Below are 26,163 nucleotides of genomic sequence, written 5' to 3' on the forward strand. Positions count from 1 at the left end.
GATATATGCTAGGAAGAAGAGCCCCACTTGATCATTCTCCCAGAAAAACCCTGGGTGTTGAGTCTCTAGTGAGCTTCTCTGGTTGACAACACTTTACACGTGTTTTCTGTTACTGGAGGAATTAGGCATGTTCTGTGTGACTCCACTGAGATTAGATGCATGGGGCTTATACCTAATTTCCTGCAGTCTTCACCCCATGTACCTTTTCCATTCCTGATTTTGCTTTGCATCCTTCACTTTGATAAATATTATCTGTGAATGCATTATATGCTGGGTCCTGTGAGTCTTTCTAGTGAATCACCATACCTAGGAGTGGTTGTGGGGACCTCTGACATGCAGGATTGATTAAGCTGTCTACATTAAGCCATACAGGCTTGGCGCAGTTGCTCACTCCTGTAATCCCAGCACTTTGGGAGACCAAGGTGGGTGGATCACGAGGTCAGGAGATCGAGACTATCCTGGCTAACACGGTGAAACCCCGTCTCTACTAAAAATACAAAAAAATTAGCTGGGCGTGGTGGCAGGCGCCTGTGTCCCAGCTACTTGGGAGGCTGAGGCGGGAGAATGGTGTGAACCCGGGAGGCGGAGCTTTCAGTGAACTGAGATCGCACCACCGCACTCCAGCCTGGGCGACAGAGCAAGACTCCGTCTCAAAAAAAAAAAAAAAAAAAAAAAAAAAAGAAAAAAAAAAAAAGACATACAGATTCTACATAATTTCTTGATACATTGTGTGTGAATAGAATTATGCTAAATGAAACCGAGACAAGTAACCTAGCCCTATATTAAGAGACTCACAATATGGTGGCTGTGTCTGCATAGAGAATTATATAAAAATAACATTTAGGTCAGGCGAGGTGGCTCGTGCCTATAATCCTAGCATTTTGGGAGGCTGAGGTGGGTGGATCACTTGAACTCAGGAGTTCAAGACCAGACTGGGCAACACGGCAAAACTCCATCTCTATTAGAAACACAAAATTAGCTGGTCATGATGGCACACACCTGTGGTCTCAGCTACTTGGGGGGCTGAGGCAGAAGGATCACTTGAACCTGGGAGATCAAGGCTACAGTGACCTGAGATGGTGCCACTCCAGTCCAGGTGACAGAGTGAAACCCCTGCAAAAAAAAAAAAAAAAAATATATATATATATATATATATATATATACACACACACACACACACACACACACACACACACACACACAAAATATTATTAAATTAATTGAGTCAGAGCAAAAACAAGAAGCTTATTTCTTTAGGGGTTTCAAAGATGTAGACATCGTGTCTTGTTCGGATTATCAGGAAAGCTAGAGGCATGTGGGTCAGCTTTAAATTAATAAGCGGGTCTTGACAGAATATGATACCTGGAGGTAGAGGCAAGGAGAGTTTTGGAAGGCAAGGGAAATGGATAGAGTGCATGCTGAAAGAAGCAAAATATAGAGTGTATTAGAAATAAAATAGAATAATATTTTATTTGGCACAAATTGGAATTTTCAAATGCTCTTGGTTAAAATCCTAATAATTTGAGTGCCTTATTTATAATTCCGTTTTATGTAAAACTTATAGATTATTATAGAAAGACCATAAAACTTCCATGGCATTTTACAAGTGTTCCTCTTAAACTCAGGCACAGAATTTTTGCTTTACTGGTTCGTAATTATGTTTTTCTTTTCTGTCTCTTCTTTGTTAAGGTTCATCATGAAGGAGAAATGGGACACAAACTCTTCAGGAAACTGGCATCTCATCTGGAGTGTCAATGACACAAAGGATCATCTGCACTCAGATATTAATATTACCTATGTGAACTACTATCTTCACCAGCCTCGAGTGGCAGCAATCTTCATTATTTCCTACTTTCTGATCTTCTTTTTGTGCATGGTGGGAAATACTGTGGTTTGCTTTATTGTAATGAGAAACAAACATATGCACACAGTCACTAATCTCTTCATCTTAAACCTGGCCATAAGTGATTTACTAGTTGGCATATTCTGCATGCCTATAACACTGCTGGACAATATTATAGCAGGTATGTTGACTTTTGTGCAGTTCGAAGATAATATGAAATATTTGTCCCATATTTCAGCAGCCATTGGCAGGGCTGCTCATTCTTTTGTTTATTCACAGATATTTATGGAAATCCAGGAACTGATTGAGGCACCTGCCCTCATTGGATCTACATTCTGAAGGAGTAGACGGACAATAAACAAATAGTGATATAATTAGAGAATGAGAAGGATTCTGGAGGAAAGTAAAAGTGATATAATAGAAACAGAAAGTGGAGGCTGCTATTTTTATGGAGTATTCACTGGAGGTCATGAGAAAATAAGATTTAGTATGTCTTACCTGAAGCCTTTGAATTTTCTTAATAAAATTCAGGGCACATATAAGATGATAGAACTGTCACTATGAACTGTAAGGTCCAAAGAACTGATACATCTGATTTGAGTTAATGTAATATCTTCAATCTAACGTAAGTAGAAATTTAGGCCCTCATGTGGTTAGCTAGAGAGATTTCCAACAGTTTTTGAGAGAAGCTGCAACAATCTTAATGATTTTCAAAAAGTGGTAGTTTATGTGTGCAATATAAGTAAGTTTACATTGCAAAGCTTAGGGTAGCACCCTATAGTACTTCTGGGCCCACAGAAGTACTTTACCTTACTACGTAGATCTGAGTTTTTGCGATGTTTATCATTTTAAAAATTTCTGTTGAGGATGTGATGAAAGGACCGTTCCTTTGACCCCTTCACGGGACTGGTGAAGGGGCGGTTCCTTTACTCCCAGTTTAGCACTGCCTTACATGCTCCTGAAGTGCAGGAAAAATGTATCTCCAGCTTCCAATACACTTTTTGTACACAATACCAGCTTAATAAGTATCTGTTGTGTTCATTAAAGAGCAGTGCTCACAATATTCACATTCCAAATCTATGTAATAAAAAAGAACATCAAAAGAATATCAAATATATTTAGAACAGCATGAGCTATAACAAAGTTCATACATTTTTACAGCATTCAGCATCAATTTACTGAAAGATAGGAAAAGAGATTTCTCTTAAGAGTTTTCCTGTTTCCTTCCTTTCTCTGGAGTGGGACTCAGGGAGAGTTCAGAGCACCAGTTCTGTCAGTCACATACTGCCTAGATCTGCGTTTTTGTGATGTTTATCATTAAAAAAAATGTTATCGAGGATGTGATGAAAGGACCATTCCCTTGACCCCTTCGCGGCACTGGTGAAGGGACGGCTCCCTTACTCCACCTGCAACTCTCAAGCCCCTTGTGGGAGGGGGAGCATGCAGGTGAGCAGGTGCAGGAGCTAGGGCAAGTGCTTTTGGGTGCCAGCAGAAACTAATCCTGTACCAGCCCCCACGACTGTGTCTAGCAGTTGCCTGCGATCCCTGGAAGTCCAGAGAGCAGACAGCTAAATGTTAACCAGCTCAATGGAGGGTCAAGGTGACAGCATTTGGCACCTGCCCTCTGGGTACCTGAGTTCCTGTCTGGCATCCAGGAAGAACCAGGTCACATGAATGAATTGAAGGGTGGCAAATGTGGAGAATTTTACTGAGCAGTGGAAGTGGCTGTCAGCAGGATAGAGAGCTGGAACAAGGATGGAATGGAAAGATGATCGATGGTCTCCAGCTGAACTCCTCTCCAACCATAGTCTCCAATGTCCAGCTGCTTTTCTTTTCAATGTTCAGATGCTTCTTGTCTTCTCTCCTCTGCTGCACCACCTGCTGCTGTGTCAGTGGAACCTGGGATTTTTATGGGTATAGGATGGGGGGCGTGGCAGGGCAGGGTGGTTTTGCAAAAGGCAACATTCAGGTGGGAAAACAGGATTGCATGTTCTCACTTAGAGCCACAAGGTCCAAGCTTGAGGGTGGAGCCGTTGCCAGGGACTCCGCCCTTTTCTAAATAGTATTTCCTTGCCTCACGTCCATATCAGTTACATTATCAAGACACCATGCCAGACAAAAAAGGGTGTACAAATTTATAAAAATTATTGTTATCACTCTCAGGCAAGTATTTTTTAAATTAAACTTCTATTTTTAACTCAGGGGTACATGTACAAATTTATTACATAGGTAAACTTGTATCATGGGGGTTTGTTGTACAGATTATTTTGTCACCCAGGTATTAAGCCTAGTACCCATTGGGTTTCTTTTCCTGAGTCTCTTCGTCCTTACTCCTTCTACCCTCCAATAGGCCCCAGGGCATGTTGTTCCCCTCTATCTCATCATTAGCTCCCACTTATAAGTAAGACCATGTAGTATTTGGTTTTCTGTTCCTGCATTAGTTTGCTGCAGATAATGGCCTCCAGCTCCATCCATATTCCTTCAATGAACTCATTCTTTCTTATGGCTACATAGTATTCCATGGTGTATATGTACCATATTTGTTTAATTCATCTACCATTGATGGGTATTTAGACTGATTCCATGTCTTTGCTATCGTGAATAGTGCTGCAATGAACATACACATATATGTGTCTTTAAAACAGAACAATTTATATTCCTCTGGGTATATACCTAGTATTGGGACTGCTGGGTTGAATGGTAGTTCTGTCTTTAGGTCTTTGAGGCATTGCCACATTGTCCTCCAGAATGGTTGAACTCATTTACATTCCCACCAACAGTGTAAAAGTGTTTATTTTTCTCCATGATTTCACCAACATCTGTTATTTTTTGACTTTTTAATAGTAGCTACTCTGACTGGTGTGGGGTGATATCCCATTGTTTTTTATTTGCATTTCTCTAATAATCTGTGATGTTGAGCTTTTTTTCATATGTTTGTTGGCCACATGTATGTCTTCTTTTGAAAAATATCTGTTCATATCCTTTCTTTGCTCACTTTTTAATCGGATTGTTTATTTTTTGAAAATTTGTTTAAGTTCCTTTTAGATGCTGGATATTAGACCTTAGTGAAATGCAAAGTTTGCAAAAATTTTCTCTCACTATGTAGGTTGTCTATTTACTCTGTTGATATTTTCTTTTGTCATGTGGAAACTCTTTAGTTGAATTATTAATAGATTCTCTTTGTAAATTTTTGCATTTGTTGTGATTGCTGTTGGTGTCTTCCTAGTGAATTTTTTGCCTGTTCCTATGTCCAGAATGGTATTGCCTAGTTGTCTTCCAGAGTTTTCATAGTTTTGGGTTTTACCTTTAAGTCCTTAATCCATCTTGAGTTAATTTTTGTACATGGTATAAGGAAGGGGTCTTGTTTCAGTCTTCTGCACATGGCTAGCTGTTTATCGCAGCACCATTTATAAAATAGGGAATCCTTTCCCCATTACTTGCCCGTTGTTTTTGTCAGTTTTGTTGAAGGTTAGATATTTGTAGGTGTGTGGTCTTGTTTCTGGATTCTCTATTCTGTTGCATTGGTCTATGTGTCTGTTTTTGTACTAGTACCATGCTGTTTCAGTTACCATAGCCTTGTGGTATAGTTTGAAGTTGGGTAACATAATGCCTCCAGCTTTGTTCTTTTTATTTAGGATCACTTTGGCTACTCAGGCTCTATTTTTATTCCATATGAATTTTAAAATAATTTTTCTAGTTCTGTAAAGAATGTCATTGGTAATGTAATAGGGATAGCATGGAATCTATAAATTGCTTTGGGCAGTGTGGCCATTTTCATGATATTGATTCTTCCTATCCATGGGCATAGAGTGTTTTTCTATTTGTTTGTGTCATCACGAATTTCTTTGAACAGTGTTTTGTAGTTCTCCTTGTAGAAATCTTTCACTTCCCTGGTTAATATTCCTAGATATTTTATTCTGTTTGTGGAAATTTTGAATGGGATTGAGTTCCTGATTTGGCACGCGGCTTGACTGTTGTGGATGTATAGGAATGCTAGTGATTTTTTTACATTGATTTTTTTTCATCCTGAGACTTTTAGGAAAGTTATTTTGCCAACAAAAAGTGCTCTCAATATTTTATCCCATACATACTTTAAATTACATTAATTATTTTAAAGTTCTTGCATACAAATTACCCATCCTTGGCCAGGCACGGTGCCTTGCACCTGTAATCCCAGCATTTTGGGAGGCCAAGACGGATAGCTCACTTGAGCCCAGGAATTCAAGATCAGCCTGGCCAACATGGTGAAACCCCATCTCTACTAAAAATACAAAAATTAGCCTGGTATGGTGGCGTGCACCTGTAATCCCAGCCACTCAGGAAGCTGAAGCATGATAATCACTTGAACCCTAGAGGCAGAGGCTGCAGTGAGCCGAGATCGCCCACTGCACTCCAGCCTGGGTGACAGAGCAAGACTCTGTCTCCAAAAATAAAAAAATAAAAATTACCCATCTTTAGCTCTTTGTTTGCATTCTCAGGAGGCAGCTGCCTTTGGCAATTTTTGCTTTTATTTTTTTGTAATTACTAATATATTTCTAAATAACATGTTTTCAATATTTTTTCTTCAAATTCTCATAGACATAAATTGAGTTGTAAACTTTCACCACATCAATACAAACATACATTCATACTCTTCACCTTCTCGCATTCTCCTGGTATAATTATGCCACAATTTTTGTTTGAATCAATATACAGAATATACATTCTTATTTTACATATATCTTATCCCTGCTGAGCCTTGGAAAATGCTGTATCAATTTCTCTCTTATAAAATGTTTCATTTTCCTAGATTTATTAAGGGTATATTTTGATTTGCTTAGTTTGGGTGTGTACCCATTATTAATGCATCCTCAAATTCGCTTCCAGAAGTGTTACTCTCTTGCCAATAGCTTTAAACATATCAAGTATCTATAAATTTACCTGCAGGTACCTCTCCTGGTGTTTTCTGTTCTCTTGTCTTTATAGGAACACCTTACTCCCAGGGCAGAGCAGCTTCTGCTCTGGGATACCCCTTCGCTGATACCTGACAACTCTCTTCACCTCTCTTTGTGGTCAATCCCATTTTCTGGATGCCATGTCCACTTCTCTTTTTTTGTTTATTCCTTTCTGAGGAAATGTTGGAGCTCTTATATGTCTGCAAGTATCTTTATTCTGCCCTCACAATTAGTTAACTGTATAAAGAAGTCTAGGTTGGAAATTTCTTCTGTCAGAATTTCAAAGGAATCTCTCTATTGCTACTGCTGTAATATATGGTATTACTGCTGAAAAAAATATGATATTTAATTCTTTCTTCTTTTGCCCATGATTTGTATTTTGTTTTTCTTATGGAAAGCTTTTAGAACTTCCCTTTATCCCTAATGTTCTCAATTCTCATGAAACTATGCCTTGAAGTAAGCCTTTTTATTTTGTATTTATTGTGCTGGACATAAATTAGGGATTTTCAATCTGAAAAATGAGTGGCCTTTAATCTTAGGGAATTTTCTTGTGAAGCTATTTTCTGTTTTTCTTTCTTCTACTCATATTAATCAGATATTAGAGATTCTGGATTGCTCTTTTTTTGTCATCTTTTTACTTTAAATTTTTGCCCCTCATTCTTCTATTTTCAAAGATTTTCTCAGCTTTCTCTTTTAAATTTTATGTTGAACTCCTCAATACGGTTACCATATCTTAAATATTTTGAGTTATTTTTATTTTCTGCATATTTCTGTAGTTCCCACCATAATACAACAGTATCATGATATAAACAGTATCATGCACATGTTTCATGGACAAAATGCACTATATCTCTGGGGTTGTAATATTTGTTTCTGTTTTCTATTTTTCATATCTCTGACTTAATTTGGTTTTCCTATTTTTCTTCCTATGTGTGTTAGTCTTTTTCTTTTATGTTTGACATTTCCCTAGTGTTAACTGTTTATTTTTCATTGCATTTTAAAAATTCTTTTAATTTGTTTTCTTTTTAGTTAATATGGGTACATATGTGTATATTGATGGGATACATATGATATTTGATATAGGCATATAATGTGTAATAACCATATTAGGATAATAATCATATTAGGGCATTTGGAATATCCATCACCTCAAGCATTTATCATTTCTTTACGTAAGAACATTTCAATTCTACTCTCAGTTATTGCTAAATATACAATAAATTATTCTTGACTGTAGTCACTCTGTTGTGTTATCATATACTAGCTCTAAGGCTGGGTAAGGTGGCTCATGCCTGTAGTTTCAACACTTTGGGAGGCCAGCGTCAGAGAATTACTTGAGCCTAGGAGTTCAAAACCAGCCTGGGCAACATAGTGAGACCCCATCTCTACAAAAACTTAAAAAAAAAAAATAACTGGTGTGGTGGACTGCACCTGTATTCCCAGCTACTCAGGAGCTTGAGGTGGGAAGATTGCTTGAGCCTGGGGACAGGGTGGTGGGGTAAGTGGAGGGGTTAAGGCCACAGTGAGCCATGATCACACCACTGCACTCTACCTTGTCTCAAAACAAAGAAACAAACAAAACAAAACAAAACAAAATAAAATATCACCAAAAACAAAAACAAAAAGACTAGATCTAGTTAACTGCTTCTTAGCTTCCGTATTTCAGAGTGAGGCATAGTGTGGCTGCCTGGAAGTTCTGCATGCCTGGAGGTTAAGGTTAGGACCACTGTCCACTTCATTAGTCTGGACTATTCATTGGGAAATTCACAATTGTCAAAATCTATGTATCAGTATTATTGAACAGGCCACTTTTTCCAGAAGGAGATTTTTCTAACGTACTGCCATAGGAATGTAGGGCTGGCTGTTACATTCCACATTGCCATGCAGTGCCGCGGTATACTTTCACTTAATCCTTCTGCATCACAGTGGCACTCATTACCCCGCACCTGGCAACTCGGGGTTTAGAGTACTTATGGTTCTGCCTCCTCAGAGAGTAAACCTCCATTCTTCTACCAACATGGGGGAAAAACCAGTGGCATCTAATTGGATTTATACATAATTTCCACCAATCATGTTGTTTTCTCAACCTCCCATTTAGTAGTATCTGGCACTTTAATTTCTAAGGATTTATCCTTTTTTATCCTACACCTATCATTTCAGTGGAATTGAGGGAGGGAGATAAGGTAAAATATATCCTTAATATTCCATGTCCGACCAATGGCTACACACACTTTTGTGCATTTTTGTTGACAAATAGTACTACTACACGCTAACACATTTTAGAACTGAAAGAGACATATTCTCTTTTGGTTGCCACTCACTAGAGTCACTCAAGCGTTTCTTTTAATATGATCTGAATAGGTGACTTTTAAAAGATATACTTGAATTATTTAGGTTATTTAAAAACACTTTATGGGTAAGAATATTTTGTTTCGGAAAATAAATTGCAGAAAATTTTAAAAAATAAATTTTAAAACTCTGAGAAATGCATAATTTTCATCCTTTGAGAAATGAGAATATTTGCTAGGAGAAGAATATTGTTCCTTTTCAAGTAATAGCAGATGGGTGTTTAGAATATCAAACTACTACAATAATTTTATTAATTTCTTTTATAAACTATACAGTAGCTAAGGTTTAGTAGGAAAGTAATACTTTTGTTCATGCAAAGTGCTCTTTATTCTGGATGTGTCTCTGGGGTAAATTGTCTCATTTCATTCTATATTAATAAATACAGTTTATTCTGTATGTAACTCCTGATTCCTCATAATTTATGGGGTGCCTTTCCAAACTAGAAAATCGGCATTCTGTTTATTCATTTAAAGGGCATTGCTGCATCAGAGTCAATGGTTTAGACTCTGGAGTCTTACTGCCCAGGTTCAAATCTTTAAAATGCTCCTAACTAGCTGTGGCAAAGTATGTAATATTTGTTTATTTGTTACCTCATCTACATTGTGATGAAAATAACAAAGCCTTCAAAAGCTTGTTGTGAGGGTTAGATATGTCGACAGACAGAGACCACTTACAGTGCCTGGAATGTGGTAACTACTATTAAGTTTTGACGTTATTGTTAGTGTACTGAAAAACGGAGCTCTGGAGAGATTAGGGAAAATACTGAGAAACATTGATTGTTCTCTTCCTATCATGCAGAAAACAGTTGCGTGAGTCTTGTTTCCATGCCTTTCTATTTTTATTTTCAGTGAGATTGTGAAAATATGACCTTTTGAAAGACTATTTCATTTTCCTTTCAGGATGGCCATTTGGAAACACGATGTGCAAGATCAGTGGACTGGTCCAGGGAATATCTGTTGCAGCTTCAGTCTTTACATTAGTTGCAATTGCTGTAGATAGGTAAGTCTACACCAAACTCTGAATCCAGAAAAATGGGCATGTCTGCAACTAGCTTACCCGAAAAATATATAACCTACTAAATTCGGACATATCTTTTCAAATTGTGTTTAAAAAATCAATCTCTTTTTAAAAATTATTATACTTTAAGTCCTAGGGTACATGTGCACAATGTGCAGGTTTGTTCCATAGGTATGCACGTGCCGTGTTGGTGTGCTGCACCCATCAACTTGTCATTTACATTACGTATTTCTCTTAACATTATCGCTGCCCCTACCCCCCACCCAATGACAGGCCCCAGTGTGTGATGTTCCCCACCCTATGTCCAGGTGTTCTCATTGTTCAATTCCCACATATGAGTGAGAACATGCGATGTTTGGTTTTCTGTCCTTGTGATAGTTTGCTCAGAATGATGGTTTCTAGCTGCATCCATGTCCCTGCAAAGGACATGAAGACATCCTTTTTTATGGCTGCATAGTATTCCATGGTGTATATGTGCCACATTTTCTTAATCCTGTCTGTCATTGAAGGACATTTGGGTTGGTTCCACGTCTTTGCTATTGTGAATAGTGCCACAATAAACATACGTGTGCATGTGTCTTTATAGCAGCATGATTTATAATCCTTTGGGTATATGCCCAGTAATGGAATTGCTGGGTCAAATGGTATTTCCAGTTCTAGAACCTGGAGGAATAACCACACTGTCTTCCACAATGGTTGAACTAATTTACACTCCCACCAACAGTGTAAAAGTGTTCCTATTTCTCCACACCCTCTCCAGCATTTGTTGTTTCCTGACTTTTTAATGATGGCCATTCTAACTGGTGTGAGATGGTATCTCATTGTGCTTTTGATTTGCATTTCTCTGATGACCAGTGATAATAAGCATTTTTTAATATGTCTGTTGGCTGCATAAATGTCTTCTTTCTAGAAGTGTTTCTTCATATCCTTTGCCTACTTTTTGATGGGGTTGTTTGATTTTTTCTTGTAAATTTGTTTAAGTTCTTTGTAGATTCTGGATATTAGCCCTTTGTCAGATGGGTAGATTGTAAAAATTTTCTCCTATTCTGTAGGTTGCCTGTTCACTCTGATGGTAGTTTGTTTTGCTGTGCAGAAGCTCTTTAGTTTAATTAGATCCCATTTGTCAGTTTTGGCTTTTGTTGCCATTGCTTTTGGTGTTTTAGTCAGGAAGTCCTTGCCCATGCCTGTGTCCTGAATGGTATTGCTTAGGTTTTCTTGTAGGGTTTTTATGGTTTTAGGTCTAACATTTAAGTCTTTAATCCATCTTGAATTAACTTTTGTATAAGGTGAGGAAGGGATCCAGTTTCATCTTTCTACATATGGCTAGTCAGTTTTCCCAGCACCACTTATTAAATAGGGAATCCTTTCCCCTTTGCTTGTTTTTGTCAGGTTTGTCAAAGATTAGATGGTTGTAGATGTGTGGTGTTATTTCTGAGGCCTCTGTTCTGTTCCATTGCTCTATCTCTCTGTTTTGGTATCAGTACCATGCTGTTTTGGTTACTGTAGCCTTGTAGTATAGTTTGAAGTCAGGAAGCATGATGTCTCCAGTTTTGTTCATTTTGCTTAGGATTGTCTTGGCAATGGAGGCTCTTTTTTGGTGCCATATGAACTTTAAAGTAGACTTTTCCAATTCTGTGAAGAAAGTCAATGGTAGCTTTATGGGGTTGGCATTGAATCTATAAATTACCTTGGGCAGTATGGCCATTTTCACAATATTGATTCTTCCTATCCATGAGCATGAATGCTCTTCCATTTGTTTGTGTCCTCTTTTATTTCACTGAGCAGTGGTTTGTAGTTCTCCTTGAAGAGTTCCTCCACATCCCTTGTAAGCTGGATTCCTAGGTATTTTATTCTTTGTAGCAATTGTGATGGGAGTTCTCTGTTATTGGTGTATAGGAATGCTTGTGATTTTTTTCACGTTGATTTTGTATCCTGAGACTTTGCTGAAGTTGTTTATCAGCTTAAGATTTTGGGCTGAGACAATGGGGTTTTCTAAATATACAATCATGTCGTCTGCAAACACAAACAATTTGACTTCCTCCTTTCCTAACTGAATACCCTTGATTTCTTTCTTTTGCCTGATTTCCTTGGCCAGAACTTCCAACAGTATGTTGAATAGGAGTGGTGAGAGAGGGCATCCCCGACTTGTGCCAGTTTTCAAAGGGAATGCCTCCAGTTTTTGCCCATTCAGTATGATATTGGCTGTGGGTTTGTCATAAATAGCTCTTATTATTTTGAGATATGTTTCATCAATACCTAGTTAATTGAGAGTTTTTATCACGAAGTGCTGTTGAATTTTGTCACAGGCCTTTTCTGCATCTATTGAGATAATTATGTGGTTTTGTCATTGGTTCTGTTTATGTGAAGGATTATGTTTATTGATTTGCATGTGTTGAACCAGCCTTGCATCCCAGGTATGAGGCCTACTTGATCATGGTGGATAAGCTTTTTAATGTGCTTCTGGATTTGTTTTGCCAGTATTTTATTGAGAATTTTTGCATCGATGTTCATCAGGGATACTGGTCTAAAATTCTCTTTTGTTGTTGGGTCTCTACCAGGCTTTGGTATCAGGATGATGCTGGTCTCATAAAATGAGTTGGAGAGGATTCCCTCTTTTTCTGTTGATTGGAATAGTTTCAGAAGGAATGGTACCAGCTCCTCTTTGTACCTCTGGTAGAATTCGGTTGTGAATCCATCTGGTTCTGGGCTTTTTTTGGTTGTTAGGCTATTAATTACTGCCTCAATTTCAAAATTTGTTATTGGTCTGTTCAGAGATTCAACTTCTTCCTGGTTTAGTCTTGGGAGGGTGTATGTGTCCAGGAATGTATCCATTTCTTCTAGATTTTCTAGTTTATTTTCATAGGGGTGTTTATAGTATTCTCTGATGGTTGTTTGTATTTCTGTGGGATTGGTGGTGATAGCCTCTTTATCATTTTTATCGAGTCTATTTGATTCTTCTTTCTTTTCTCTTTTATTAGTGTTGTTAGTGCTCTATCAATTTTGTTGATCTTTAAAAAAAAAAACAGCTCCTGAATTCATTAATTTTTTGCAGAGTTTTTTCTGTCTTTATCTCATTCATTTCTGCTCTGATCTTAGTTATTTCTTGCCTTCTGCTAGCTTTTGAATTTGTTTGCTCTTGCTCTTCTATTTCTTTAAATTGTGATGTTAGGGTGTCAATTTTAGATCTTTCCTGCTTTCTCTTGTGGGCATTTAGTGCTATAAATTTCCCTCTACACACTGCTTTAAATGTGTTACAAAGATTCTGGTATGTTGTGTCTTTGTTCTCATTGATTTCAAAGAACATCTATATTTCTGCCTTCATTTCGTTATGTACCCAGTAGTCATTCAGGAGCAGGTTGTTTGGTTTCCATATAGTTGTGCAGTTTTGAGTGAGTTTTGTAATCCTGAGTTCTAATTTGATTGCACTGTGATCTGAGTGACAGTTTTTGGTGATTTCTGTTCTTTTATGTTTGCTGAGGAGTGCTTTACTCCCAACTATGTGGTCAGTTTTGGAGTAAGTGCGATGTGGTGCTGAGAACAATGTATATTCTATTGATCTGGGGTGGAGAGTTCTGTAGATGTCTATTAGTTCCACTTGCTGCAGAGCTGAGTTCAAGTCCTGGATATCCTTGTTAACTTTCTGTCTTGTTGATCTGTCTAATATTGATAATGGGGTGTTAAAGTCTCCCATTATTATTATGTGGGAGTCTAAGTCTATTTGTAGGTCTCCACAAGAGACCTCCACGGACTTGCTTTATGAATCTGGGTCCTCTTGTATTGGGTGCGTATATAGTTAGGATCATTATCTCTTCTTGTTGAATGGATCCCTTTACCATTTTGTAATGGCCTTCTTTGTCTCTTTTGATCTTTGTCAGTTTAAAGTCTGTTTTATCAGAGACTAGGATTGCAACCCCTGCTTTTTTTTACTTTCCATTTGCTTGGTAGATCTTTCTCCATCCATTTCTTTTGATCCTATGTGTGTCTCTGCATGTGAGATGGGTCTACTGAATACAGCACAGTGATGGGTCTTGACTCTATTCAATTTGCCAGTCTGTGTCTTTTAATTGGGGCTTTTATCTCATTTACATTTAAGGTTAATATTGTTATGTTTGAATTTGATCCTGTCATTGGGCAAGAGTGTCCCGATTTTCCAGATACAGTCTGTCATGGCTTCGCTTGGCTAGGAAAGGGAAATTCCCCTACCCCTTGCGGCCAGCTGAGGCGATGCCCTGCCCTGCTTCGGCTCACCCTCTGTGGGCTGCACCCACCGTCCAACCAGTCCCAATGAGATGAACCAGGTGCCTCAGGTGGAAATGCAGAAATATCCCGTCTTCTGGGTCGATCACACTGGGAGTGGCAGACCAGAGCTGTTCATGTCCGGCCATCTTGGAACAGAGCCTAGAATATCACCTCTTTAAAAGCAACACACCTATGAAAGTTTCAATAATAAGAAAATAAAACTATTGAATTTTCCATGCTTTAAAAATAAATAATTGGAGATGGTAAAATTTTCCTATTTTTTACACTACAATATAGACGTTTCTAACAGCAGAAATGCAAATGTGCTGAAATAGATCTGAAATTTTATGTATATTTTAAGATTGAAAATCATTCATCCATTCATTCATTCACACATGTTGTTGATCATTTATGATGTGCCAGGTACTGGGCTGGGTTGGTAACATCTAAAACAAATTAGAAGTGCTGCCTCAGGAAGGCTACAATCCGGTGAAGCAGACACAGTCATTAACAAATATTTACAAATAATTCTATTAGGGGACCAGTGACTGACAGCTATGCAAAACAGATAATAACCAATTCTACCTATTTGGGCAGGGAGTGGTGGATTCACAAGGGAGGTGAGACCTTCTGATTCCTTGAGGAGTCAGAAATTTACCCTTAGAAGAAACTGGGAAAAGGGCTTCCCTTAAGACAAGTATATACTTACGACATTGAACTAGAAGGCACTTGTTCAGAGAAGGGCATAGAGGTAGTTCAGCTGGAACAAGGAAGGAGAGGTGGTACATTTGTCCACAAAGAGAGAGATTTATTATGAGAAATTGGCTCACATAATTATGAAAACTGAGAAACCCCAGAATATGCTGCCTGTAAATTGGAGACCTCAGAAAGTCTGCGGTATTATTCAGTGCAAGTCCCAAAGCTTGAGAACTAGGGAGAACCAATTGTGCAAGTGGCCATTTGTGTAAATTGCATCCTGTGGGCAGGAGAAGATGATATGAGATGTCCTAGCTCAAGCAATGAGGCAGGAAAAAAAGGGGGCAAATTCCTCCTTCCTCCACTTCTTGTTCTATTCAGGCCCTCAAAGGACTGGATGATGCCTACCCATACTGGGAGGGCAATTCACTTTACCGAGTCCACTGATTAAGAGTTTAATCTTATCCAGAAACAGTTTTATAGGCACATCCAGAAATAAGATTCAATCTCGGCACCCCTTGGCCCAGTCAAGTCAATAGATTCAATTAGCCATCACACTTTTGTAGCAGAGACTCTCAGTGCTCTGCCAGATCTTTTAAATGTTTCAGTGGGTTCTGTCTTACATCCAACTGCCAGTATCTTCATCTCTGTATCTCAAGTCCAAATTGTGCAGTATCAGTTCTTAAGCAGAACAGACAAAAAATGCCAGATAATTAATACCCCTAGAAGTAGCCCTCAACTAAAATCTCATGAGAGTTGGTGTACTCAGCATTCTCTCCCCTTGGGTTGCGTAATTCTGCAACGAATGGTTTGATTCACATCCTTTGCTACCTACCTTCCCATTAATGAATCACTTCTCTATACTTTCAGTTATCTATTGACATATAATGAATCACCCTCAAATCAAACCACTTAATGAGTTAAAATGACAGCAATATTTATTATGTCACGAATTTGTGATATGTACAGATTTAGAAAGTACAGCTTGTCTCTGTTCTACTTGATGTCAGGTGGAGCAGCTTCAAGGTTAGGGCTGAATCTTCTTTCACTCTCATGTTAGTACCTAGTCCAGGGAGACTTGAATATGTGGAGGCTAGGAGAGCTCTGTCTCTACTGGTCTCCGCAAATGGGCTCTCCAGCAAGGTTACTTTAAGGGACCTGGACTTCTTATAAGTTAGTTTAGGGCTCTGAAGGTCTGTGTCTCAAAAGATAGTACCAGCAAAAATCATGATGTGTTATCATTTTTTGCTACATTCTATTCATGAGATTGAGTCATCAATCCTTAGCCAAGGAGAAGGGAATAGAATTTGAAAGCAATGTCGAAGAACTCGGACATGTTTTAAAACTACCACATCTTTATTTCTTGCACTTGCTCTCAAAATTTTTTTTTTTTTTTTTTTTTTTTTTTTTTTTTCTTTTCAGGGCTAGCTTTTGCAGGAAGCCAAACTGAAAAAAACTCCCAAGCTGATTTCTCCGGACTAAAATCCTTTGCCTGAATTTTACGGTTACGTTCCAAAGCACCTACCATACAACTTCACCTGCATATTCAACAAAGGCACCTTAAATTAAACATGCCCAGAGCTGAACTCATTATTCCAAGCCCCACACCATACACAAACTAAATAACAGGCAGCTCTTTTTCTCATGCTCCCCACATCAATGAATGGCAGGATCACTCACTCAATTCAAACAGAAAACCTGAGCTTTATCCTGGAATCTTCTTTCTGTCTTCAACTTTGCTGTCACTCTCCAAATTCTATTATTTCTGAGTGCTAACTAGTTGTGAACCAGGCCACTGTCCTTTGTCACTTGGAATACTGAGATTGTTTTCTAACTGGCCTTAGGGCTTCAGGAAGCCAAACTCTAATTTATTTTTTTCTCACAGCAGCCCAAATAAGCTTCTTAAATTGTAAAAATAATCCTGTCTTTCATTGTGTAAATCCTTCAATGAATCCCCACTCGTTTTTAAATGAAGTCCAAACTTTTTAGCACAATTTTAGTAATTATTATATAGTTTTTAATATTTTTAATATTTCCATTGATTATTTCTAGGCAGGGATTATTCTCTATCTTATTCATCTTTGCTTTCCTGAAGAGATACATACAAACACACATATATGTATGTGTACAAATATATAAGTATATATATTCATATGTGTACGTTTATTAAACAAATATATAAGTACATACATTTGTTATAAATACAAATATATAAGTACATATATATGTACAGATATACATATGTACTTTTATATTTGTTCATCATTACTTTTATGGTTAATAATGTCTGCTATACACCAGTTATTCAAATTTTGAGTTAAAATTTCTCTCATATATCAATATGTGTACTTATATATTTGTTTAATAAGTAAATGAAACAATAATATCCAAAACCCTATTAATTTGTATTCAAAAAGAGCAACATACATAGGCTTGTGTTTATGAAATTACCCATAATTTCAGGGCAGGTGAATGGGAGGATTCATGGATTAGAAGACTGTAAGAACACTTCAAGGTGAAAAGAGAAGATCTTACACATGAAGGAGTTATAAAGAATGACAACAGAGCAGTCAAAGCCCAAGCTAACTAGTCATTCTATGAAGATAAGTTAATTTGGAGTTGCTGCTCAAACACTTAAAGCTCTATATTTTCTTATCTACAGATCTAGAATGTACCAATTTTCATAACATTTCAGTTTTATGGAGTCATAAAAATCAAGGAAGATTAAATAGGTAATAGGTACTTTGAAAAAATATAAAATGTTACACAGTTGCATGATAGTATGATTATCTTATGATTAACATAATGAAATTCAATAATAACAACAAGATCCACAATATCAAAATCATAGTAAAATGAATCAGGCTTACTCTACATATGGATGCTGAATTTTTGTACCCACCAGAGGACATAGAATGTTGAGAAGGCTCATAATCAGAGATCATAATGAATACTCGCAGATTTTTACAGCTGTAAAGCAAATCAGCAAACACTTAGTGGCTTCAAACAATATTGGTTTATTACATCTCATGATTTTGTGGGTTAACTGGGCATCTCTTTGTTCACCCTCCTGCTTCATGTGTTATAACTGGAATCACTCATGTTGCAGCATTATTCTGGGAGCTAAACTGGCACTGGAACATCCAAAATGGCTAGGCTCTTATCTCCCAGAATCTTTCTCTACATGCCTTTCATCTAATTCAACTTCTTGGAGTTTGAAGGCTGGCTTTTAAGAAGAAGCATTCTAGAAGGACCTGCCCCACATGCAAGTGTTTAAAAAGCTTCTGCTTGCATCATGTTTGATAATATCCTATTGGTCAAAGCAAGTTATGCAAATAATGTGTAGGGGACCACACAAGTGCCTGAGTGATAAAAGGTTCATTGATTGCTACAGATTAGCAGTCTACCACAGCCTAACAGAACTACCCATCTAAAGAGGACAATGTAGAGGTTGAGTTCGAGCTCTGAAGCCAAACTACTTGTGTTAAAATCCTATGTAATTATTGGTAAGATTTTTACATTTTCCAAGTCTGTTTTCATATCTTTCAAGCAAGGAGGCTTAAAGAGATGGTCCATGCAAATTAATGGAACAGAGTCTGAAACGGTTTTAGGCCATGTTCATCATTACTTTTTATTATTAATAGTGTCTGCTATACTCCATTTGTTCAAATTTTGAATTAAAATTTATCTCATGTATCAATTACGAAAATGACAATGCATGCCTTTCTACTGCAAATGATAACTTTCTACATTTTTGAGGGGACTGTGGGGTGAGAGGCCTGTAATTACATAAATAAATTTGGTGTATGACTTGGTCAGAAGTGAGGAAGCAGTGCCTCATTTATATTTGTCCTTAATTGCAGGTTCCGGTGTGTGGTCTACCCTTTTAAACCAAAGCTCACTATCAAGACAGCGTTTGTGATTATTATGATCATCTGGGTCCTAGCCATCACCATTATGTCTCCATCTGCAGTAATGTTACATGTGCAAGAAGAAAAATATTACCGAGTGAGACTCAACTCCCAGAATGAAACCAGTCCAGTCTACTGGTGCCGGGAAGACTGGCCAAATCAGGAAATGAGGAAGATCTACACCACTGTGCTGTTTGCCAACATCTACCTGGCTCCACTCTCCCTCATCGTCGTCATGTATGGAAGGATTGGAGTGTCACTCTTCAGGGCTGCAGTTCCTCACACAGGCAGGCAGAACCAGGAACAGTGGCACATGGTGTCCAAGAAGAAGCAGAAGGTCATTAAGATGCTCCTGATTGTGGCCCTGCTTTTTATTCTCTCCTGGCTGCCCCTGTGGACTCTAATGATGCTCTCAGACTATGCTGACCTTTCTCCAAATGAACTGCAGATCATCAACATCTACATCTACCCTTTTGCACACTGGCTGGCATTTGGCAACAGCAGTGTCAACCCCATCATTTATGGTTTCTTCAACGAGAATTTCCGCCGTGGTTTCCAAGAAACTTTCCAGCTCCGGCTCTGCCAAAAAAGAGCAAAGCCTATGGAAGCCTATGCCCTAAAAGCTAAAAGCCACATGCTCATAAACACATCTAATCAGCTTGTCCAGGAATCTACATTTCAAAACCCACATGGGGAAAACTTGCTTTATAGGAAAAGTGCTGAAAAACCCCAACAGGAATTAGTGATGGAAGAATTAAAAGAAGCTACTAACAGCAGTGAGATTTAAAAAGAGCTAGTGTGATAGTCCTAACTCTACTATGCATTAGAAATTTAAATACCATTGTTTTTTGTGGCTTTGCACTTCAATTTTTTCAAAGAATGTTCTAAATAAAACATTTACTGAAAGCCCTCTCTGGCAAAAAAAAATTTTAAAAAACAAAAATGGTCATAAGATCATAAACAATCTTATGTTGTATAAAAATACAGAGTGACTTATACATGTTTGCATGAATAAATATATTTCTAGAGAACAGTTTACAAAGCCTCATCTTTCCCAACTTAACCCTTTGTGTATGCGTCAAATCAAGCCCGCGCATGCGCACACGTGCTTGTATGTATTTTCCCAACATGATGATGATGAACAGTGAGTGCTTTGCATGAAACTATATTTTACCAATTTCTCCTTTGGTTTTGGATTTAAAATTTTGGACTACAAGACTATTTCTCTGCTTATGTTTATAAACTGTACTTAGTTTTCTAAGAAATACATTCAATCACATGAAATTCTCTGCTGTTGTTTTTTCTCATTTCCATTACTTAATTTGGGTTAGTCTACAAAGGCAAGATATTATAGGTCCATGGGTAATTATGTCACAGCGGCCCTCACTTCCTGTGTGTCAGAACTGTAGTAGCAAATAAAGGGACACGTTTCTTTATATTTAAAAGTTGATTTTTTAAAAAGAATACAAAGGAATTTTTGTTGGCTTTTTCATATTTTCATAAGTGAAGTTTGTGCCCTAGTTGAACACACATTTGTTACAGAGCTGATTGAGGACCCCAACTTAACCCCTTTCTCTAACAGAATCTCTGATGTAAAGAAGCAAACCCTTTAATAATGCAGCAGTTAGCAGAAAAACAGCACCTTTCTTTGAAGTATTTAATCATAGATGTTTAACAATTATCATAAAACTCTCACATAGAGAGCAAGAACAATTATTTCAAATCTTCTACTGAGCACATTTAAATCCAGCACCCTGGGTTTAGTAAATTAGTATTATTGTTTAAAAAAGAATTGACAACCCCTGAATTCAGCTATGTTAAAATCATGTAATGATAATGGTTGTCACGGTTAGCTTTTATTCTAGGGTGAGGTAAATCTCTAGAAAATTGGACATTATAACAAAATAAACAGTTTGGCAAATAAAAATAAACTACTAGAAGTGAAGCTATTATACTTTTTTTCAGTCATTTTTGTGGTTCAAACTAAAAGCATTTGCTGTGGTTTGGATGTGGTTCGTCTCCACCAAAACTCATGGTAAAATTTGATTCCCAATGTGGCAGTGTGGGGAGCTGGAATCTAGAGGGCAGTGATCAGATCATGGGGGCACTACCCCATTAATAGATTAATGTCATTTCACAGGAGTGAGTTCTCGCTCTTGTGAAACTGGATTCATTATGGCAAAAGTGGGTTGTTGTAAAGCAAGGTCCTTCTCATGTTTTGTGTCTGTTTGGACATGCCTGCTCACTTTTCTGCTTCTCTGCCATGTTGTAACACAGAACATGGCCCTCACCAGAAGCCAAGCAGATGCCAGTGCCATGGTCTTAAACTTTCCAGTCACCACAGTTGTGAGCCAAATAAACCTCTTTTCTTTGTAAATTACAAAGCCTCAGAATTCCGTTATAGCAACACTAAATGGAATAAAACTTTTCCACATTCTACTCTTTTGAGAAATAATTGTAGAGTTTTTTGTTTGTTTGTTTTTGGTTTTGCTGTTTTTTTTTTTTTTTTTTTTTTTTTTTTTTTTTTTGAAGTCTCTCTCTGTTGCCCAGGCTGGAGTGCAGTGCTGTGATCTTGGATCAATGCAATCTCTGCCTCCCAGGTTTAAGGAATTCTCCTGCCTCAGCCTCCCCAGTAGCTGGGATTACAGGTGCACACCACTGTGCCTGGATAATTTTTGCACTTTTTTTTTCTTTTTTTGAGATGGAGTTTCACTTTGTCACCCAGGCTGGAGTGCAGAGGCATGATTTCAGCTCACTGAAAGCTCTGCCTCCCAGGTTCACACCATTCTCGTGCCTCAGCCCCGCGAGTAGCTGGGACTACAGGCACCTGCCACAGCGCCTGCCACCACGCCTGGCTAACTTTTTGTATTGACAGGGTTTCACCGTGTTAGCCAGGTGACCTCGTGATCTGCCTGCCTCGGCCTCTGAAAGTGCTGGGATTACAGGTGTGAGCCACCATACCTAACCAATTGTTGAGTTTCTATTTGAATTGAGCTATGTGTTATTTGAATATACAAGTGTTATTTCCTGCAATTATGAAGGGCAACTCTTAAAAGTTGTAGGTATAGAATTTGACCATATATTCTTTTATCTTGATTTACTGAAATACTACTTACAGTTAGTGTACTCAGACAGAGAAGATTATTTTCATATAGACTATCACTTTCTTATGGGCCTCCTCATATGGATACGCATTCTATCAGCACTTGAAACTCATTTTCACTAACTTGCATGTTCTCCCATTCATCTACCTTCTTTTATCACCTTCTATTCCCTGTTTCATCTTCCCTAATGGTGACAAAACTCTCCTTACTGCATCTTATCCCGACATTCAGTCTTGCATCTTTTAATTATTTCTATAGTTGGCAAAGGTATCTTCCTGAATTAGAGGACTACTTTGCTTTCTTTCATTAATAAATAATTTGACAAATATAAGTACATCTCTGGGAGTCTATTATATTTTTTATAATAGCTCTCTTTTTTTTTTTTATAACAGGCTCTCTGACTCTTAAAAGATGTGCATTTTAAAAGCCCACCATGGCCTTGCCCTCATCTCCTGGTTATATCTCTCTGACACAAACTGTTTTCAAAACTCAAGTCAGAAATGGTCAGCCTAGATTGTTATGTTTTTTGTCATTTATTACTTATTCACTGCTTTACTCCCTTATTTGACTGTCTATCTTTTGTCCAAGATCTGTTAAAAAGTCACCTCTCTCAGAAAGTCTGCATTCTTACGGCAGAAATTGTTACTCTTTTCTAAGTACTATGTACCTCTTATATATGACAACCTAACTTGTAATTTCTTTGTCTTGTGCTTGCAACTAGAATATAAATTTCTTAAGGGCATGATGAATTAGGCCTTACTTATCTTTAGATCCCCTACAGTGTGGCTCACAGTAATAGGCAGTAGATATATACATGCTAGATAATTGCCACAGGCAAAAACCATCTGTCATCTTGCTTAAAAGGAATGTCTAATTCTGAACAAGTAGAATTTTGCATACAGATTCTAGTACACCTGTTACAGACAAAGGAGAGCTTTTCTATAAATTGAAACAATAAAATAACAGATAAAGAAAGCTAAAATGTCTTGAACATGCATAGTCACTAAGATTTAGATTATATAGTCATACATGATTTGCTACCTAATAGTTTAGCCCTTTATACAAACAAATTTCCTATGCCTGAATTTTCTTATCTGTAATATGGGAATAACAATAGCTCCTTCCTCCTGGTCTGCTGTGAGTATTAAATGATGGGGGGAAGTTTGCATAATAAAAAGCAGAGAAACTATAACTTAGCAAAGGCTAAATGATTGTTGCTGTCTTGATGATAGTGAAAAGTATTAAAGGAGTAGTAGTTATAATAGTCTCAAGCCCATGCTAGGTTATATTGTAGATGTTTGATAACCCTCACTAGAGCACTCCAAGGTATGTATTATTCCCATTTTACAGATGAGAGTACCTAGTCTAAGAGAAGCTGGTTTTACCCAAAGTCATGAAGCTTGAAAGTGGTACAAACAAGTTTGTAACTCAGAAACATGTAATTCCAAAATGTTATTTTTCCTTCTATGTCATATCATCTGTGTGTTATGATGAACTTAGTTTGGACTACCTCTTAACCACTTCTTCAATCACCATTTTTCTGATTGTAAAACAACATTTGGGCTACTTGTAGAATTTGTGAGAAACACAGAATAGTACAAAGAAGAGATTAAAATTACACATAACCCCTCTAGCAAGAAGAAAAAAAAACACTGAAGACACATACTTCAACTAACACTTAGTTCAGCACCCTTTATATAAAATTTGCCAATAGTGATTATTTCCTAAAGTAGATTCCTAGCAAGAAAATTACTAGGAAGAGCATTTTTGTAATACTTTTGATATGTACCCTAAATTATTTTTAAACTTTTAATATAAAATTCCAATTTTGTGGTTGATCATCTCAGAGTATCCGTAACACATAAGTTTCCCTTCAACTTTGCTACTTTAATATGTGAAAATCATTTAAATTTGTTGTTTTGATTACTAGTGTAGTTGAACGTTGCTCTGTTTCTTACTAATTTATATTTCTTCCTCTTCCCATTTGGCCATTTTCCCTGTGTATTTTTTGTTTTATTTTGTATTTTTATTCATTGCTATGCATTTCTGTATTTAAGGCATAGCACCTTCAATAACAGGCAGCACAATCTTTTTAAAAAACAAGTTAGATGTCACTTTCTCATTTCAAAGCCATCAATAGCTTCCTTTCAAATTAGGAAAGAAACAAACTCCTAGGCTTACATACGTTTACTTTTTCTGCCCTTGCCTACCTCTTAACCTCATCTTGAACCCAGCACTCATCATTCACACAGACTATCTGTCTGTTCCTCTGACATGGGCCAAGCCCTTTGCTGTCTGTGTTCTGCACCTGTGTTCTTCCTGCCAGGCTCCCCCATAGCCTTCAGTGTTCAACTGAAACCCCACCTGTGCCTTGCCTATTTCCTCCACAGCACTTCCAACTATCTGCAATAATCTTCAAAATTTATTGAATTACTTGTTTAATATCTATCCCCTTCCAAGAAGCAAAATTCATAAAGGCAAGGATTTTTGTCTTGTTTATCATTGTATCATTCAGTGTCTAAGAGAGTGCGTGACTCATAATGGACACATGATAAATATTTGAGCAAATTAACTGGTCGCAAATATTTACCAGTTTTTAATTTTCACTAAGTTTATTCATGAATATGAGTTATATTTTATTTTTAAATATTGAAATAATTCAAAACATAATAGAAACATTAAATAATATACAAAAGCAGATGAAATAAAATAAAATAAAATAATTCTTTATTCTGCTGTAACTTACTGATAATCATTCTTGCTGTCATTTGGGGGCAATGGTACATGCTTTCTTTCACTATGATTCTGGGGCATATGTTTTATTATCTTTTTATGTACTTAGTGTATCAAGGACATGTTTTACGTTGTTTATTAGTCATCGGAATATTTTGTTTGTTTTCATTCCACTTCCATTATTTATTAAGCTTCTTCCCTGTACCTGGAAATGTAAATTATTTCTTACATTTTATAAAATGATATAGTTATTTGCACCTTGTAAAATACTGGGCATAGTTATAATCATCTTAGAACAGATTTCCAAGAAATTCAATTCCTTGGCCAAAATGCAAGTACATTTCTTAGTGTTTTAATGCAGACTGTCAAATATCTCTTTAAAAGATTTTTAACATTCACTTAGTGCTGTAAAACTTTGTTCACTCACTTACTCTCAAATACTACACATTCCATAAAACCAGTTGTTTTGCCAAATTGATAAGAAAGAACTTGTATCCTTATGGGTATTGCTACACAACTGAACATTAAAAAATAATCTACATTTAACTTGATTCATTTGTATTCATTTGTCTTCACTTGTATTCATTTGCATTTTCTTCTTAGTCAATTCCCTCTTCATGGTTTTTGCCCACATCTCCATTTATTTTTCTTAGCAACTTGTAAACACATTCCCTGATTCAAGACATTAATCTTTGACCAGCAGGCAGATAGCCACATTTTCCCTTATTCAACATGTGCCTGTATACACATGTATGCATATAGATATGAGGGTAAAGACCTCAGCCTTGAAAGTTTTTTTTTTTTAAAGTGGCTTAAAGAAGATAGATAATTATATCTCTCTCATAAAGTTATACCTGATGGGAGTGGTCTGGTTTTGCACAAACTTTATTTAGAAACCCAGATTCCTTCCTTCTGATTGCTAGAGAGCAGGAATCAACAAACCACCCTCAAATCTGGCCTTCCACCACGTTTTGGCAAGTACAGTCTTATTAGAACACAGCTCTGCCTATTTTATTTATAGATTGTCTATAGCCGCTTTTGTGCTACAATAGAGGATCTGAGTAATTGACACAGAGACTATCTAGTTAACAAAACCTAAAATATGTATTATCTGAATAATTATGAAAAATTCATTAATTCCTCCACAGAGTTTTGTTCTTGTCTCCATGGTCACAACTGACCAATACGCACATCCCTGTATAAGAACATGAAGAGGGAAAGGAAGAGTTCTAGAGCAGGTAGTGGGTCTTTAAATTGTAGAAAATCTGGAAAGTATACAAGTCATTGCTGCTTATATACAGTTAGCCAAATGTATGCCAATCTTCAAAGACAGCTGG

The 26,163-nt window shown here is 37.2% G+C and overlaps 1 protein-coding gene across 1 annotated transcript in view; it reads left to right on the forward strand.

Moving 5' to 3' along the window:
* Window positions 1-20,088, forward strand: part of NPFFR2 (neuropeptide FF receptor 2) — a 123,320-nt gene extending 103,232 nt beyond the window's left edge. The window contains exons 2-4 of the mRNA XM_050792452.1: window positions 1,690-2,024; window positions 10,026-10,125; window positions 18,942-20,088. Coding sequence (XP_050648409.1) covers window positions 1,697-2,024; window positions 10,026-10,125; window positions 18,942-19,776 — 1,263 coding nt within the window. The 5' untranslated portion in view covers window positions 1,690-1,696 and the 3' untranslated portion in view covers window positions 19,777-20,088. The remainder of the gene's footprint in view (window positions 1-1,689; window positions 2,025-10,025; window positions 10,126-18,941) is intronic.
* Window positions 20,089-26,163: the final 6,075 nt, after the last annotated feature.

This window comes from Macaca thibetana, chromosome 5 (genome assembly GCF_024542745.1).
Source record: "Macaca thibetana thibetana isolate TM-01 chromosome 5, ASM2454274v1, whole genome shotgun sequence".
In the NCBI taxonomy this organism is placed as follows: domain Eukaryota; kingdom Metazoa; phylum Chordata; class Mammalia; order Primates; family Cercopithecidae; genus Macaca; species Macaca thibetana.